At 45.7% G+C, this 18,700-nt stretch overlaps 1 protein-coding gene across 4 annotated transcripts in view; it reads right to left on the reverse strand.

Moving 5' to 3' along the window:
• BRD3 (bromodomain containing 3) overlaps nt 1-18,700 on the reverse strand; it is a 45,535-nt gene that overhangs the window by 13,023 nt on the left and 13,812 nt on the right. For all 4 annotated transcript variants that reach the window (XM_027687422.1, XM_027687421.1, XM_027687423.1 and 1 more), the window contains 5 exons: nt 6,652-6,978; nt 5,892-6,029; nt 4,798-4,945; nt 2,964-3,178; nt 968-1,339 (listed from right to left, as the gene is read on the reverse strand). In XM_027687422.1, coding sequence (XP_027543223.1) covers nt 968-1,339; nt 2,964-3,178; nt 4,798-4,945; nt 5,892-6,029; nt 6,652-6,852 — 1,074 coding nt within the window. In that variant the 5' untranslated portion in view covers nt 6,853-6,978. The remainder of the gene's footprint in view (nt 1-967; nt 1,340-2,963; nt 3,179-4,797; nt 4,946-5,891; nt 6,030-6,651; nt 6,979-18,700) is intronic.

Here is an 18,700-nt window from a genome sequence, read left to right on the forward strand (position 1 = left end):
TGGGACTTGATCTACCAGGCTGCAGGTATCTCTGGAGACCCACAGCACCCCTAGGAAGTCAAGCTGTAGTAAGAACCCCTGCAGCATCATGGCTAAATGGCAGGGCACATCTGAGCATGACACCCTGGTTCCAGATACTACCTAGGATTTACCAAGGAACACAAAAGGAATCATGAACACAGCTGCTCTCCTGTCACCTGGGCACTTAGACAATCCCAGGTATTGTCTCACTGGCAGCAAAAACCTTCTGGCACATTAGTGAAAGCCAGCAGAAACACTTTAACCTCCTGCACATGGAAGTCTCACCTCCACCAACACAGATTCCAATGGCTGGCTCACAAGCAGAAGATGGGAACTAGAAAGATATGGCTTTGCTACATGAATATGTAGGAGGGATTCAGAAAATCTCCCAGTCTACTGGGAAGAATACTTTGAATATAGAACCATACTAAGCTAAACTGTTAAATAGCCAAGCATGAACCCTGCAACCATCATGTTATTCCTCCCCTCCCCGAGTACCAGATCATCACACCCTGGCTGGAATTGCTCAGTGTAAGCCTATCTGGACCACACATCATGCCAACAAGTAGGCAGGCAGCAGTTTCTGGAAATGGGATACTATCAATTGAATCCTATGAAATATTGCACCTCTTCTTCTCCTCAGAGTGCAACACAATCCCAAGGACACCAGTTAAATGGCTGGACTATCCACAAAGAGGAGAAGATGCCATCTTACTTTGTTTTGCATACATCATCTGCTTTACAAGGCAGAAACAAAAGGTGCCCCAGGTTATGGGGGAAAAAAAAAAAAGGAGAAGGGAAGGAAACAAAATATAAAAATATCCAGCTGATATCCAAACAAGTTCAGCTTCCACCCTCATCCCTTCCCCCTCCCCCAGAAGGAGCCAGTCCTCTGCAACCAGAGGGCTGTGACACCCTGCAAAAGAGGTGGTAAATGGGGACGTACTTTCACAGTACTGAGATCCATGGGGTGTTTGATAATATCATGATAGTCATGTAATTCCAAGGCCTCTGCATCAACAGGCTTGTAAAAGGGCCATGCATAGGCTGCGTGTTTCTTGGAGAGCATCTCCTTGAGGATGCTGTCACAGTACTTGAGGTGCTCAGAGAGTTTGCCCTTCTTCCCTGCGTGCTGGGGGACCTCTCCGTCTTCCAGGTCTTTCTTTGGTGGTTTGATGGGGCGGCCGCCGCTCTCCCGCCGCGCGATGATTTTGGCCTGTTTGGGGTCCGAGAGGGGTGTGGGGGACTCGCTCCGGCTGGCAGTGATGGCAGAGGTGGTGGGGGTGGTCGTGTCCGCTTTCCGCTTCACTCCCTTTTTCTGAAACAGCAGATGGACAGGCTCCGTGAGTCCTCAGGCCAGCGGGAAACCCCAGCACAGCCCTGCCTTATTTTTGCCTGTCCTCTCACAGAAAACACACTTATTTCACTGGGGTAAACGGGGCTTGTGAGCAGAGGCTTCAACACGCAATCCATGACCACAACACGAGGTATTGCTGCACATCACCTGAGCCACGGTAACCAACCATCTGCACGTCTCCAACCCAACCCCAGCCACGGTGCAAAACGTGTTAGCCATAAGTATTTCACTGAGATTTAAGCCAAGGACTCTTACCTCGTGTTTGCCAAGGGAAAGGAGTGCGCCCGGTCGATTACTGCAGCTCAGCTGATGCATCGGGACTTAGCAAGTGTCAGTAACTTAACCACATGTCTGAGTCCCCAGTGGCAGGATCAGGCTATAAGTTCTGAACCAAAGCATATTAATCACCAAAGACCCACAAGCCCTCACTCCCCTGTATTTAGTGGGTGTGCTAAGGTAGGTTTTGCCTTAAGCAAATAAACCCTCGCACATAATTTCAAGCTGTGACTGTCCAGTCAGCTCTCTTGTGCTCCTGTGAAGGATTTATTTCTCTGGAGAGGGAGAAAGGGAGGAAAAAGTTCCTTAGAGAAATCTAAGGGAAATCTTAAGTAAATCCCAAGCAGAATTAATTTTGCAGCGTGTATTTGGCAAACTCACTTCTGGTTTCATCCTGGAGTTTTAAAATTAAATTGATTCTCAGAAGCAAGTTCTTTGGACAGAAACTGAAGTATGAGACAGGTTTCTGAAGAGGACAGCTCAGCTGCAAGATCTGACTTACAATTTCTCTAGTAATTCCTAAAATATAGGTTAAATAAGCAAAAAAAAAAATCAACCAAAAAAAAGTGGTTTTGCTGGTCCAAGCAACCTCACCAGTACTGTTGCAGTTCCTTCCCCAGTTTAGAAAAAACCCCACCAGCTTTCTCTGAGCTATGCTTTCATCATTTTTAAAGCAATACACAGTTTGCTAAGAAAATTCCAATTATCTAGAGCAACGTTTTCATTTCCCCATAAATTAACATAATAAATAGCAAAACACCAATGACAACTCCCAAAAGATTACTCAGTAGGGAAGACAGAACTAATGCACCCAAAAACCTGCAGGCAACATCAGTCTCCTCCAGCTGGAGTGACAGGCTTGTCTTGAACGGGTTTAAAGCAGAGAGGAACATTCCTAGTGCTGGAGCCCAAAAACCTTAAAGGAACAGTCCCAGTAAAACCAGGGGCTCAGTTACAGTGGGAAGGGATGCTTTGGTGCAAAATAGGAGGAACCTCCAACAGCCTTCTGGTTCCTGGAGCACCAGCACTGGGGAAGGCCACGGTCAAAGGAGAGCCTGGAACTGGGTTAGAGCAATCACAGTTGACATCACCTCGACTGGGGTGTGGTAAAACTGCCAAAACTCTTCTGAACCCCCGAAAACTCAACAGCGACCACTTGTCTGAGCTCCCCCCAAAGGGACAACACCATCCAGAGAGGCAGAGGCACACGGGAAGAGAAGGAACGCGCACAAGCGGCAGCGAGGGGACGAAACCCAAGCGCCGCTCAGCGACGTCGCCTTCTGAAGAAGAGGAAGAGTTCCACATTTACCTTGACGACAGGTGGCGTGGGAGGCACCACGGGCATGATTGGAGCGGCAGGAGGAGGGGGGGCGGCGGCAGGGGGGGCAGTGACGGGTGGGACATTCGCAGTGATGGTTGGCACGGGGGTGGCAGCAATGACGGGCGTCTGAGACACGGCCGGAGGGACGTTCTGGAACGGCGCCGGCGGGGACACGGAAGACACGGCCACGGCTTGCTGAGCTCCTTCAGGGGATAAAGAGAAATCTCACTGCAGAGGACTGGTGGTTGCAGGTGCTGACGGGACACTGGGTACACAGTGAAACAGGGTGGGACTCTTGGGGATGTCCTGTGCAGGGCTGAGAGCTGGACTCAATGATCCTTGTGGATCCCTTCCAACTCAGCATATTCCGTGTGGTGCCACTGGACTGTGCACTCATGGGCTTGGCAAAGGGCTCCCAGTTCAGGGCACAAAGGACACGGTGATTTGCATAGTGCTGTTACCCGGGGCACAACAAAAATGAGAAATCTCTGACCTAAGTCCTTGTACCACGAGCCACATGCAAGCAAAATACTTCCGGCTTTGCACATGGGGTGGGTGCTGCTCTGGGACAGTCCTCACCCCTCTCAGGCCCTCAGAGCTACAGTGAATTCATCAAAACAGCAGGAGCTCAAGGAGGTGGAGCAGAGGGAGGTGGTTCATACTATGCAAATGGTAACAACCACTCCCCTAAGCCACCTAAACACCCAAGAGTCCAAAGCACTTCAGATTTGCCACAAGTACACATGGTGTGATTCTTGGGATTGCCCTGTGCAGGGACAGGAGCTGGACTCAATGATCCTTGTGAGTCCCTTAAAACTCAGGATATTCCATGATTCTGTGATTCTAAGAAGAGCTTAAGTCTTCTGATATCCTGAATATCTCTGATGCTACACCTGCACTATTAAAGAACTGCCTACTACTGTAATGTCAAAGGGGACAAACCTAGTAACTAATAACCAAAGTAGCAAACCCTTTCTATGTTTTAGAGCAGCTTTTATCAAGGGATGTTGAAAAGACACATCATCACAAATTTCTCTGAGCTGGGATAAAGTTATAGCTCCATTTAGCACCTGAGATGTGGGAAAACAGAGGAACAGTTGACTTTCCCAGAGAGACAATTAGACACTGTTTAGAGAAAGAAAATATTGCAACACAAGCTCCTTTATGAACTGTTTTACCATGTTTAGACATTTTAGTCCTAAATCCATTTAAAATCAACTCTAGGTAAGCTGAACTAAACTCAGTTTCCACTGATATGTAATGGTCTGCACAGCCCTCTGCAATGGCTTAATAAATCTTTTCTGATGATCAAACTTTAATTCTACGATATTGCAACTGTGTGTGCAAAAAAAAAACATTATACAGGGTTTAGGGGAGTGGCAAGATTTGAGTCCAAGTCTTTGCTGGGTCAGATTTCTGCCAAGAACCAGGGTGAGCTGTATAAACCCAAATCTGAACAGGCCTTCTATGCCATGGTCTGGCACTGGCAGCAGACTGGCACGTCTGACTACCTTGTCTTTTCTTGCCTTGGTTTCTTCTTTGCACACAGGAAGCAACAGCAGTGCCCTCCCTCACTGAAGTGTGTGGATGGGCAAGTCACAGATGGCAAGATCTGTGTGACAAGTGCAGAGCGGCCTCAAGACAGACAAGTCCTGAAACACTGAGTGAACATTACCCAGACATCTCACACTTTCCTCCCCACTGCTTTAACTACATGTTCCCTTCTGAGCCTTTTCACCAGTTGCAAAGTCAAGCAGCTTGGAAGGTGGGCCAGGTCTCAGCAACAGCTCCTGACACCTCCTGTGCCTGGGTGGGTCCATACCTGCACTCTGGGTGCCCGCTGACGGCTTGCGACCTTTGCCTTTAGGAACTGGGGGTAGTAACTCCACTTCCTCCTGAGGCATCTGGGCAACCTTCTGCAGAAATATCTTCTCCAGGGCTTGGGCCATGAGGACAATGTCGTCTGTGGGCTGCAGAAAGAAGAATATGAGCCCATGCTGTATCATATTTGAAGCAGGGAAGTTCAAGATCAGGCTTTGAAAACCCTGATGACACTGCTCTTCAAATAAATTATGGTATACAGACTCCAAGAACAAACAGATTAGCTCTTTCCCCTCCTTGCATGCCTTTTTTTATCCCTCCTGCTCTTCTATTCTGCTCTAGCATGCAATAATTACAGCCCCTAAGTACACTGCATCCAGAGAGTTATCAGGACTTCCAGTAGGAGCCTGATAACCAGCATCCTGTGCAACAGCATGGAAGCAGCAAACTGGAACAGATGAGCTGTCCTCCCCTGCTTGCCAGCAGGTCCAAAGGAAGAGTCTAAACACATATTCTGTGGCTCAAACTAATTAATTTGTTTATTTCAGCTGTTCTCCAGTGTGGGTCAATGATGACAAACGACTGTAGAAAACATAATACAAAGAATAGAGGCCTTTAACAACCTAACAAAACAGCAAACAAGCCAAACCCAAAATAATAAGCATTCTAAATGTGTGTAAGCACGAACATATTTATGGAGACAGAGTCAAAGAACAGAGTTATGCTTCCTGAACTGCTCTCTGCTGCAGACACTATTTACTACCAGTCAGTGTAGCACAGCACCAAAGCATCACAAAACACCTGCAGAGCACTGCATGAACTGCAGCTCACCTCAAAGAATTCCTAACTGAAAATAAAAGGAGCAAAAACTCGCTACATAACCCCAGAACAGAGATCTACCTATAATTAAAAGGCATATTTGCCATTTTAACTAGTCTGGGGGAAGAATGGCGCAGCACAAAGGCAGCTTTGTGCATTTCAAGTAATGTGGTTGCAATTAGTGGCACTTCAAACCCTCGCAAGGAGGGCCCGGAGCCGGCCCTGTTCAAAACCTGCAGAGTAACAGTGGTAGCTGGGTCTGTCTGGGCTCTTTACCTTGTTATAAATGTAACAGTTTGTAAACATGGTGTTGAAATCCTGCATACATTCACTGGCACTCCAGTAGTAGTTGTGTTCCAGGCGCTTCTTGATCGTCCCCATGTCCATGGGGTTTTTTATTATTTTGTGATAATCCTGTTGGAGAAACAGGAAAGATGTTACATCTCCTGATACAGAGCGTTGATCCCATCTTCCTCCAATACCTGCTTTCTCCTCGTTCCCCCTCTCAAAAAACACCCCCCAATTTTTGTGGAAATTGTAAATGTAAATATATATAGTAATTTATTTTTTAATTTGTATTGTTTTAGTCTATCATTATTATGAACTTGACTACAAAGCACATGAGCTCCTTCCACAACCACCAGTCTGGGAATCAGCACTTTAAACTTTCTAAAAGGCTGCCTCTGGCACTTACAGAAGTTTATCAGTGCCAGCCCTGGCTAAAACTGTGCTAAAAGTTTCAGTCTCTCTTTTAAGAGCATTTTGACCTTTAAAAGGCTTCCACCAGTTTAAAAGGCTTAACCCAGTTTCTCCCTGGGCTGGTCCCAAGCATCTGCAGAGGCTGTGATTATCTGGAGGGGCACAGGGCTATGCACTGTCATTTCCTCATCATGGCACCAAGGCCACACTCTGAGCCCAACCCTCCAGTGTGATGTCAGGCACCAATATTTCCATGCCAGGGCAATCAGAAAACTGATCTCACCACCACAAAGCTTTCCAGGAACACAACACCGAGCAGAAGACGACGGAAACCTACCGGCAAATTCAATTTAATTGCATCAACAGGCTGGTAGAAAGGCCAAGCAAACTGATGCTTCCACAAGGTCTTCACCACAACATTTTGCATATATTGCAGTTGGTTGGTCTTCCGGCCAGGCTTATTAGGATTAGTCACCTCCGGAGGCGGCGGATTCACGGGGCCCTGAGGAGCCTGGATTGCTGATGTGACTGTCGACATTTTCCCGCTCGGGCTCTCACTCGCTGTTACAGCAGCAGCAACGGGGAGATTTTCTTTCTTCCTTTATGCTCCCTGAATGGGACTGACATCCCATTTCCAGGGCCCAACCATACAACCTAGAGCAAACTAGAGGAAGAGGGCAATGTGTAAATACAGACATTTGAAGTAGGCACCTTAGAGACAATTCTGCTGTTAAGAGTGTTTGAACTCAGGCTGTTCACCCCAGAGGATTCGTTCCCTCTGACACAGTTTATCTTGATGATGGGCACAGGTCAAGACCTGAGAGACAGCAGAATAGTAATTCCCAAATTCAAAGCCTGCAGAGAGACAGTAAGCTTCATGGGACTAGTCCTTGCTTTATCTGGCTCAGAGAGCATTTTCATGTCAAGAAAACACTTGGGGCAACCTAAGGATACAGTTAGGGAATACAGTTAGGATGTAATGCAGACTCCCATGAATGCACTGATCCAAGATACTAAATCCATAGCTTCCAGCTCTGTGTAAACTGAACTGCATTGTCTCTAGACCCACGCTGCCTGGCACTGAGTCAGCTTATAAGTCTCTACTCTGGTGCAATGCTCAGTCTAAAGTCCCATAATCAAGAGCAGACAACAGTTGCCAGAGGACCTCGATCCAGGGAAATGAAAAGAAGGGAGAGAGGGAAATGCTGTGAATGAAAGGTGTGACCAGAAACAGCTTAACTTGAAGTGATCTGAACTTTGAATCTCATAAATGTCTTACTACGCCCCTTACTGCACGTACCTGGCTGGTTTTGTACCAAAGTTTCAAGATACAGGCTCAATATAAATTATAATTGATGTTATATCCCTGGCTAAGAGAACACTGTCATGTTCGCTCTTAAAAGCACATATGAAATACAGTAGAATACATAAATTGCATTATTGTTTTCTGGTTTTCCCCCAGCAAACTGCAGGGGTAAAAATAGCCCAGTATCACCGTGCCTTCTGTACCATATGGTAAACAGCTTTTCCATGTCATCTTCCATAAACATTGGATATTTCAACTCACATCAGGACTGCAGCTACTCTTCTCATGGCAAACAGACCACAAGCACTTTCTAGAGGCAAATTATTTCAAATGAGTTCAGAAAGCCATACAAATACTCTCACTGACATATGCTTCTTGGTTGCATTGAGAAACACGAGCAGAGACAGAACCTGCAGTAACACAGGAAGGAGAGACATCCCAAGAAAAAACCAGAAACCTCTGCTTTGATACAGCCTTTATCATCTCTGCTGAACATCTGGACTAAATATAGAACATCAACTTACCCTTTGAGTTGCTGATTAGATGAAGGCAAAAAGTAAACACATACCTAACTGGGAGGGAGAGCTTTACAAAAATAGATGTGTACAAACACAAACAGATCTGCAGCAGAGAGGGAGGAAGTCGTTAAAAACCTAAAATAAACCCCTGTGTGAGTACACGTGCTGGTATGTGCAGGGAACAGACAAGTCCAGTTATGATACTGCCAACATTTGTCCATGAGACCCACCATATTCCAAAGATGTAGAAAAAGCAGGGACTTTCTTGTGCCATGTAATCAAGCCCCTGGTCCCTGTTCTTGAATAACTCAAGAGCCCAGCTTAGCTCAAAAAGGACTAGTTCCTCATCTGATCATGGTGCTGGTGAGAGTCATGGTGACCACCAAGCAGCCAAGAGGGATGCTGGCATCCCCTGGATAAGGAATTTCAAAACTAGGCTGTTCCTTGGGATTTTGCATTTGGAATAAAACTCAGGAAGCATTTTCTCCTGGTGTTCCATCAAGTCAAAGCAGCAGCAAAATTATTGCAAAATTCAATCTTCAGATCGAGGGGGGGGAGGGGGAATAGACAAAGAATTAAGAACAAAAAAGATAATTAGGAAATTGCCCTCAGCCTCCTTCTGGGGAGCTCCCTGCATGGATTTCAGACCCCAAGGTCTGTGAGCAACATCCATCATCCAAGAATAAGCAACACTGGCTGCAGGCCCCTGGTGACCACCAGTGAAGCATTCTGTTTGCTGTCTTCTTGATTAACAAACTGAATCCAATGCAAGGATTGAGGAGAAATAAAACACCCACAGAGAGCAATTCCTACTGCTAGAGAGCATTTCAGTCACAAGTTTGAAACTACTCAGTGTAACTTAAGTCTTCCCTTTAAATAACCTAAGGCTAAATATGATTCTCTTTTCATCTGAAGTTCCTGATGCCCTCCTACCTCTCATATTCTGTTTGATAAGGGTATTTAATTAATTTTTATTAAATCCCAGAACTGTAATTCAAAAAACCACAGATCTAGCTGCTGCTTCTCTCAGACTTTCTCTCTGACCTTAACCGAGGTGTTCAGTATCTTCACACCACAGCTCCTCATCTGTGTCATGGAGATTGTGGGAGTTCCTTTGCTCCTTTCTGCCTCCACCCAGCAGCCTGTAAACTCTGGGACAGGCTCTGCCTCTCCACATGCCCATTATGATCCTCAAGCTTAAACAAGGCTTGTACAGTCCACATAAAAGAAGGATGTAACAGTCATCAGTGACACAACTCAGAAAGGATTTTAATTAAGAACATTACCAAAAGAAGGAGGGGCAGAACCATGACAGCCAAGTCAGGCAGTCCCTGGACAGCTGATCCTCTTTAACTTGCACGTTCCAACTCACTGGTTATTACACCCAAAAGCAGCTACAAACCTCTTAGCAGCACTGGCACTGAAATGCTGGATTCTGCAGCTCAAAGAGAGGAAAAGCTACCTGGGCTATCTTGGCAGCACTGGAAGTTTCTGTCCTGCCATAAATACAGCTTTAATGTGCCCATGTGCCTCACTGACCCTTTAACCCTTGGTCCATCAGCTTTCCCCATCATTTGCTGGGGAAGCTGCTTTGATACTGGATCACTCTGTAATTTTTACAATTAAAAGTTTGTTTCTACAGCCATTCTTTCACCTTTAAAGTTTCAAAGTGGTATTAATTTAAAAAGCAAAAGGCAGGACTATGAGGATTCTGCAAGCTGAGGGTTAAAATGCTTTGAAAATGTCCAAAAGTCAGTGATACTGAATTCGAGAGGTCATGGCCCTGCCTGAGAAATCTGCTGGTTGTGAGACATCATTTATTAAACGAGGAAAGTGAGAGTCACAATCATCTGACATCCCAACTTACCACACAAATCATCCAAGAGGACACTTAAGTAGACTCACACACACAAACCAAGCAATTTACCCAATTGTCCTGTAACTACAAGTAGAATTGAAATACACAGCTCCAGTCTAAGCACTTCAGCACCTACTGAAACTGCACTAGTACCAATAAATATTTAAACTATTAGGGAGCCCTGCTGTGATCCAGGACATCACTGTACAAGGTACTGTACAAGCCTGGAGCAAAGACTGCCAAAACCAGCCTTGGCACAGGCATCATGTGCACTTTCCAATGAGGGGCTAAGGTTGGACTTTTTTTAGCCCTGGAGTAATAGCTTCTTAAATTTTAATTTTTAAGTCACTACTTATCCTGTTCCTCAGACCTGTAATGTTCAAGTAGCAGAAGCTGTTCTCGATTTTTCTGGCTGCACAAGTACAGTTTTGATATTATAAATGTAAAGTACACCCTAAAGTGCTGTCACACACGAAGAGTGAACACTGCTTCCCACACTGAGCATTTCTCCTCCTTCTTATTCAGTCTGAGACGATAATTAAAAGCAAAACCCAAACCCTCAAATAAATCTTGCTTCTCTGAAGTTTCAGTCTGTCCTTTTGTGCTAAGTTGCAACCTCAGCGTGGCATCCAGCAAGGCCGTGGGCTTTGGCACAACCCTCAGCCAAACCAGTCATCAAAAAAAACCCAGCTGGGTTGGGAGGATTTTATTATTTTTTTTTTTAAAGTTTTCTTTCATTGAGTTGCTTGCATGGGTCAGTCAGTGGAGAGACAGTTGGCGTGGAGAAAACATGTTAATAATTCCTTGTGCTAGCGGGAGAACATTTCCCTCGGCTGATGCAGCCCACAGGCTGTCTGCAGTGGTGGGGACTATTTTAAAAGCAGCTATAAAGCCCTGTGAAGTGTGCAGTGTGCCAGCACTCCTGCTGCTCCAGCCAACGGCCCTGCACTTCCTCTGGCAGTGCCCAGCGTTCAACGGGTGGCTCCTCCCGAGCTGCCGTTCGCGCAGGACCGGATGGCATTTGTTGTGATTGCAAAATTAGGAGGCAGCAATCTTTATGTTAGCAGGAGAGCCCAACAACTCCTTTTTTTTTTTTCCCCCCTCCTCCCTTGGTATAGTATTTCTGTGCGGTTACTTGGACACCGATCAAAATCTGGCGCAATTCCAGCCCCTGACAGAAGCAGCGACGTAAATCTTCCCATCGGGGAAAATTATCGAGTTTAAGAGATGTTCCTTGACCTCCCTGTTATCTCCACAATATTATTTACATTACAGTAGCACATGGAAGCTGGGCAGAGACCAAGGTCCCTTGGTACTTTGCACTCTGCAGACACAAGACCCTGTTCCAACCTCAAAGAGTTGGTGCTCACAACTCACACATTACACCACGGTGAGGTGACTTGTCCACAGCCACCCAGCGAGTGGCAGAGCTGAGAGCAGAGCCCTGAGCCCGGCTGGTGCCTGGCCCTGTGTTCATTCCCTGTGTCAGGGAAACAGCACTGCTCCCCCACAGACATGAAAGGCAGCAACTGAGCCTTTCTAAGGTAGGATGGAGCCAGCAGCCAGACCTGCAGGGACTCAGCAGGGCAACTGGAGCAGGCATCATCATGCTGCTGCTCCAAGCACTGCTCCCCCACACTGGCTCCTTGCAGCCACCAAAGGAGATGCTTGGTCCCTTTTTCCCTGACAGCAGCAATAGTTGGAAGTTTGGTCAGATTTGCCACCATATGCAAAAAGCAGCCCAACCACAATCATCTTTCTCTGCAGGAGAGGTTTAGCAATACTACTAAACCTCAACATGACCTTTATGTCAGATAACATTATTATTTAAAGGTTGCACCTATTTCATTCTATGGCTGTAGAAAGTAAGGGCTACATCATTCCTCCAGGGTCCTCCATAAGGAAACAAAGCTGGCGGATATCCTTTTCCTCCTCTCCTCTACTTTCCCTTCCCTTCACAGTCCCATATAGGAACTGAGCTTCAGCCAGCTTTCACTGCCTACTAACCCCATGTTAACAGGGATGTCCCCTTCAAACTGAAGGGATCTGCAATTTGAGACCAAGACTTGAGGACAGAAAAGTTGCTTAATCAGCTAACACTGCCCTGACAGACACACACACGACACACACAACATGCCACCCCTTCAAGACTTGGGGATGAAGCATTTACACTTGGCTTCACTGCAGGATCTGGGAGTTTGGCTTGTGAGTGCCCCCGTGGCACACTGCAGCTCTGCACTCTGAAAGCTGCCCTTGTTGTCTCCCAAATCATTAATTCCACACATCAGAGATTTGCTTTTCATGCATATTATTTTGAGCACCGCCCTAATAACATCCTGAGACTGGGAGATGCAGTGTCCTGAACTTACCTCTGCATGAGGGAAGGAAAAAGATCAACAGCAGATTAAGTCAATTCCTTGGCTTTTGACTTGGTTAGTTTAATGCTCATCAGATTATGCAGATGGATTTCCCACCCTTGGTCTCTCCTTGGCTATTATAAGAGCAGGTGTTTCCTCAGTAAGCAACCTGTGGGTTCCTAACCAGTAGGCAGGAATCAGCCAGAACTGGTAATTTCAAGGGCCTCCAGTTCTGATACACACTCAATGCTCCCTGAAAATCACACTACTTTAAGATGTCTCACATTGTGCCTTCAAACTCAATGGTACCCAAAAGTCACTTTAATAAAAGCACTGGAGACTTTTATAAACACTATTAGGTATCTCAAATAAAGGGATGGTCTTTCTGATAATCACAGGCCAGGGTATTTCTCTCCCTCAAGTTGCCAATTCCATGGGAAGCACTTCTGATCAAGTCAGAGCAAGAATTTAAATGCAGGTCACATACTTCCTGCAACACACAAATCATATGGGGCTCAACTGCTTTCTAAAGGCTGCAGGTTCAAGTGCAGGGAGTGATGTTTCACACTAAAACAAGTTCATTTTCATAGCTTTGAACTGGCTTTTGAGAACAGTTCTAAGTGACCAGCCTCAGTAATGGATTAGGTATGGTTGACCTTGCTTTGCATTAGGGAGGACAGGATGACCTCTGGACATCTCTTCCAGCCCTGCTTTTTGTGGTCCTCTGAAAACACTGGAGACAAATTTTAACTCCAACATATGTTGGTTTTGTGCAAGCTCCTGAGTTACACAGTTAACCAGGCTACAGGAGGAAGGAAAAGTGTGAGTGGTTACAGAGCTTACTTTGTGTTGGATTCCTGATTGAAAGAGTGCAGCCAGATTTGAGACCTGACTCTGCAGTAAGGACTGGACTGAGATGTGTGAGATAAACTGAATTGCACTTGCAAAAAATCTGCCAGGAGACACTTCAGCAAATTAACTGGGTGACATATAATGAAAAAGTTAACAAGTGCTTAGCTGTAATAAATAAGCCTCTATGAACAGGTTTCAAAGTCCTTGGAGCAGCTGGTGGCTTGCACATCCACACTCTGGGAAGGCAGAGTCAAATCAACAGGATGGGAATGGGTGGGTTCTTTACAGGAAAATGCTGGTGGTTGTGCCTCTCACAAGATACACCAATTATCTTTATGGCAGTGGGAAAAAAAAAAAAACGTTGGGCTGTTTCATAAGAGAGATTTGGCATAAAAAGGGAAGTGTTTGGGATAACCACATGTCTGGGCAGAGTCTGCTCGTGCCACTTCTTCCCAGAGGGGAAAGGTGGAGATGCAATGAAATTACCTTGTGTGACCCACAGGGCTGAACCCACAACACCTAACTGGGGGCAGAGCCAGATGAAAAACCAGACAGCAGGGAGTCATGATTTACAGGGAAAGAGGAGAACCTGCTTCAGAGCGTATTTTCTCTCTTTTCCAGTGCAGTGTAACCCACTGCACTCTTATTTGACAACTTCTAGCACTTGCAGGGGTTACTGCAGCTTCCCAAAAGCCCACGTGCAGCAGAAGCCCTGCAGCCCTGGACATCAGGCAAAAAGGAAGTGTTGGGAAGGTGCTGGCACATGGCCACATACCATACAAGCTCTCAACATGTCAGGAGCAGGATGGGGGGGGGCAGAGGACCTCATGGAGGCAGGAACGTGGCTGAGAGCACATTGGAAGTACAGTACAAACCACAACACAGGCAGCAGCTCAGTCCTCTGTGATTCAGGAACCACTTCAAGCCTGATCCTGCAAAGTGCTAAGCAACTCTGCCCCTCAATAAGCTGCACGGTCCCTGTGGCTCAGCACCTCACCACAGTGGGTTTTACAGATTTATCACCTACAAGATACAACTAATTGGTCAATCAAGATAAATCTCTTTCTAAGGAAGACTTACTCAAGCTCTCTGCACTTTCTGGCTTCTCTACCTGGGTCAACCCCTTCTCTAGCTGCCTGTTACAGAGAGGTAAAATAACAAAGAGGGTTCAGTGCTGGGTATCTGGGGTTGGAGAGTCTCATCAGACTGATCAGATGTGTGGATGCTCCCACTGTCTCAGTTACAATAGCAATGAGAGCTGATCTAATCAATGCCCTGAAGATGCCTCCTCTCCCTGCAGGAGATCCCTGCTAGAGAAGTCCCACCACACAGGCATAAGGTGTGCAGAAGCATGGAGATGCTATTCTCTTCCATCACATTTGCTAAAAGACCACAAAGAGAAGTGCAGCCTAGTCAAGAAAAGGAATCACCATGTTTACATCAGAGTCAGCCAAGGAGGGGAAAAAAGGTTTGGCAATCCCAAACTCAAGCCTTGCTGATGGGCACAGCAAAAGCCTCCACTGAATCAGTCACAACTTCTTCAATAGGCCCACTGTGCAAATTCAGAACTGGCTCAAATGCTGTCTGATAGATGCCTTCTCTGTATTCCACCTCTCCATGTTTCTTGCATTATCACTTTAAACTTCACACATGGACATAATCTACTGTTCCACCTCTGCTTACCCTCGCTTATGCATTCAAATCCATACTTCAGGACCAACCAGAACCACAAATCCATTTGTTATCTGGGCTTGAACCACAGTCACCCTTCCTGAGCATCCTTCATGTCAGCATCACCAACTGCTCTGAAAGTAGGAGACTGAAACTGTGTGTCAGGTTGATGTTCCTTCACTGTGAACTTGCTTGCAACAGATCCCAGTGGCAGGGAATCTCTGAATTCCTGCTTGCCCACCATTCATCAGGCAATACTGCCACAGAACACAGAGCAACAGAGGAAAAGAAGAAACCACAGAGCTAAAAGTCCAGGAGCAACAGGTCCATCCTGGACACACCACTTAAGTGAAGCAGCAGGTTGAGGCTGTGAATCATTTCAGTGCTGGATGATAATGCTGAATAGTCTCAACCTGATACTCAGTGGCTTCAGCAGAAGTCAGCCCAGGGCTCCTGCTGCTCACATTCCTTCAGGAAACGAAATTGAAACAGATACAAACACAGATACTGGAAAGACACAGATACAAATACACTGAGCAGATAAACTGCAGGAGGAAACAGGGAGCTAATCTACACCCTCCGGGAGAAACCAAAACACAGAGGAAGCTAGAAGTGAGGAGGAATGAACTAAGTGAGGAGATAGAAGCTAAAGCTTCCCATTTCATGCAGTTTGAAAATGTGATTGACCACAGGCTGCTGTTAAATGCTGGATCATACACAACCAGCCTACTCTTCTAACTGCAGACTAGAGCACCATAACCCTCCTCCTTCAACGAGTGTTACTGCTGACGATTCATCCTGCGACTCCTGAGAACGGTTCTGCCAACTTCAGGTCAGCAAACCATATTTCAGCGAAATGATTAAAAACACAAACAAAATAAAACAGTAGAGAAACCCCCACGCTCTGGCACTGACCCAAGTTTAAGCTGATCCGTGCACAACAGAAGCATTTAGGTACACCCAGCAAAGCCAAACGTGGCAACACCCGCACAGCCTTCAGAACTAACGGGATTGTTGGATGTCTGCACTTTCCCAGGGCCCTCTTTTCTGCTTTTTAAAGGATGTGATCTGCACAGGTAAACATTTGTGTTCTGAAAAAGTCACCCTTTGTAATCAGCATATGGTGCTCTGTGTACTTTCACAGTATAAGGAAAAACCTCAAGCTCCCTCTGTTTGATTCAGCATACAGTGAATAAATTACACATAGTCTTTCCACAACAGGTTTTGCTCTGATTGTTTCTTTTTCTGCACTTTGATTTTCAAAAGGAGAAATTATTGGACACAAAGCTTTTTGAAGAAAAGGCTAAAAAAGAAAAGAAAAAGCCACAAGAGCTTGACTGCTTCCCTGCTGGGCAGAGCATCTCCAAGCATCTGCTGTACCTGCACAGAATTACAAAAAAAAAAAACCAGCTACAAACCAGCCTGCTGACACCTCAGCTCAGTTCTGACACCCCACGCTGCAGTTGTCAGTTCCCCACTTGTAAAATGGGGATATGAATATTTCCACTGCCATCTACAATTAAAGTCATTAGCCTTTTCCCATGCATTTACAGATTAATCCTTTCTCAGCGTTATGGTTGTACTAAATATTAAGGGAAAATAAAAAGCAAACACGCAGAGGAACCTGTATTTACAAGGTGTTCAAACAGCATCACTTGGGATTCTGGAAACAACTTCTTTACTAAGTACAACGCTAATCATCACCAAAAGAAAGTGCAAAGCTCAAACTGCCATCTGCTTTATCCCTTTCCCCACACTGCAGCGCTCTTCAAACACGTTTCTTAAAGATAAAGCACAACACCCAAGAGGTCCTTCGTGACACCTGTTAGGGAGGGGGGTTTAGATACAGCCAAATTCCACTTCCAGCTGAGTTTAAAAGGCTACATGGAACAGGAAGATTGCCTCCTCTTAATGAAACTAAGTACAAAAAGCACTCTGAGCAAAGTATAAAATACAGAGCCCTTGCAAATAGCACTTAATTCCTCTGTATTACCTACTTAAAGGGTTGTTTTCTGCTCTGTGTGCCTAATAACCTACACTGCAATTCTCCCTTACACACCAGTACTGCAAGGCCATATATCAGCATTATTAATATCATTTACAAGTGCTACAGATGTTATCCTTAGGGGCAGCTCCCTGCAAACATCAACAGACTTCCAATAAACAGACACACATCCGTCTGCTAACTTGTTAGAAGCATTTCACTACACACAGCAGAACCAAAGTGATTCATTACAGAAAACACCTTCATCAACAGACCTCCTTTACCCTCTTCTTGTGCTCCAGCACTTTCTCCTACTTCGCTTTTAAATTTCTTTTTACGTATTTAAATGATTAAAGCTACTATTCTGAAGAAGAACAGATCCATCTCAGGAGGAGAAGCATCACAAGTGTGGTAAGAATGGATGAGCTGCCACTGGTTAAGATCATGCTCTGGGTTTACAACTACAGCACTGCATCTTTCCCGTAAAAATCAATATATGACAATCAAGTCAGTTTATGGGGATGAAGAATGAAATGAAAGTGATTGAATTACCATGACATAAATATACTGCTTGTTAGCTGAGCCACAGTAACATTATATTTGGTAATGGGGCAGAGCAAGTGCACCCACCCACCAAGGTAGTTATTGCAGCTTTGCTGACAGAGCAGCAGTCACTTGCCACGAAAATTTAAGACCCCCCACTTGTCCCCTGGGCATGCTCCCACCAACTCGGCTTAATCTGCTTCCAAACCAACTGAAGTGCCTTGTGTTTGAACAAGCATGTTGTCCCAGAATAACTCAATGTGTTAACTCAAAGCAAACATAGTCACACAAGTGCAAAAGGCTCTATGGGGTCTACTATTTCCGATGAAAAGTGATTTTGCTAAGCTTGGGTAGATCCACAAACTTGCTCAGCTGTGCAAGGAAGTTCCAGGTCAGCTGAGGTGTGAACAAACTGTGATAGCTAAGCTGCTGTCATTCCCTGAGAGAGTACCAAAGCAACTTTTGCTGTCTCGAGTTTATGCATCTGATTTAAACCCCCAAACAGTCTGCGGGAAAGGGGAAAAATCTGGATCTTAAAGTTTATTACCCCTCCCTACACAGGGAATAGAGGGTGCTGTTTCAGGGAGAGAGGGGAAGGTGCTCCCTGCTGCCTCAGACACCCAGGGAACACTGCTCTGGGCAGAAGGACAGACTCCTCATAGGAGGAGCTCAGCTTTCCCAGCACAGTCCTGCTGAGAGCACCCACAGCTTAGGACAGATAAGCCTTAAGCCTCTCAAAGCTCCTGCATATGGATGAAGTTCAAGTCAAAGCAAGTATGACCATTACAGTGTGGACACAAGTATCCCAGTTTATTCCCACATGGCTTATTCCTGCCTAGGAGAGGAACACACTTTGGGCACACAGGCTGATCCATAAAGCTCTTACTCCAGGGGAAACTTAGGGCAGCATTCCCCCTTTCATATGGTATCCTGAAGAGCTGCACTTCATCACTATTTCAGACTCTAACTAACAGAAAAGTTGCAAAAAAGCAATGCTTTCCAACAAGGAACAGCATTCTCCACTAAACTCAGACACAATTCTTGCACACACAGTTCAGAACACACACACACGTGTGCTCAGCTTATCACTTTCACTACAGCTCACAGCACAACACAGTTCCTAAACCAGCCTTGGTAAGCAAAAAGGCAGCTACATCCTACATCCCCTCCCAGCAAAAAGCTCTGGACTGCAAACTCTGCACTTGCCTACGGCCAAACCGATTGACCAGGGCAGTTTTAGAAAACAGATTTATCTTGGCATGGCCATAGCAGTGGGTCCCCAACCAGGCACCCTCTG

This window comes from Neopelma chrysocephalum, unplaced genomic scaffold (assembly GCF_003984885.1).
Source record: "Neopelma chrysocephalum unplaced genomic scaffold, ASM398488v2 Primary Assembly neopelma1_74, whole genome shotgun sequence".
Classification (NCBI taxonomy): domain Eukaryota; kingdom Metazoa; phylum Chordata; class Aves; order Passeriformes; family Pipridae; genus Neopelma; species Neopelma chrysocephalum.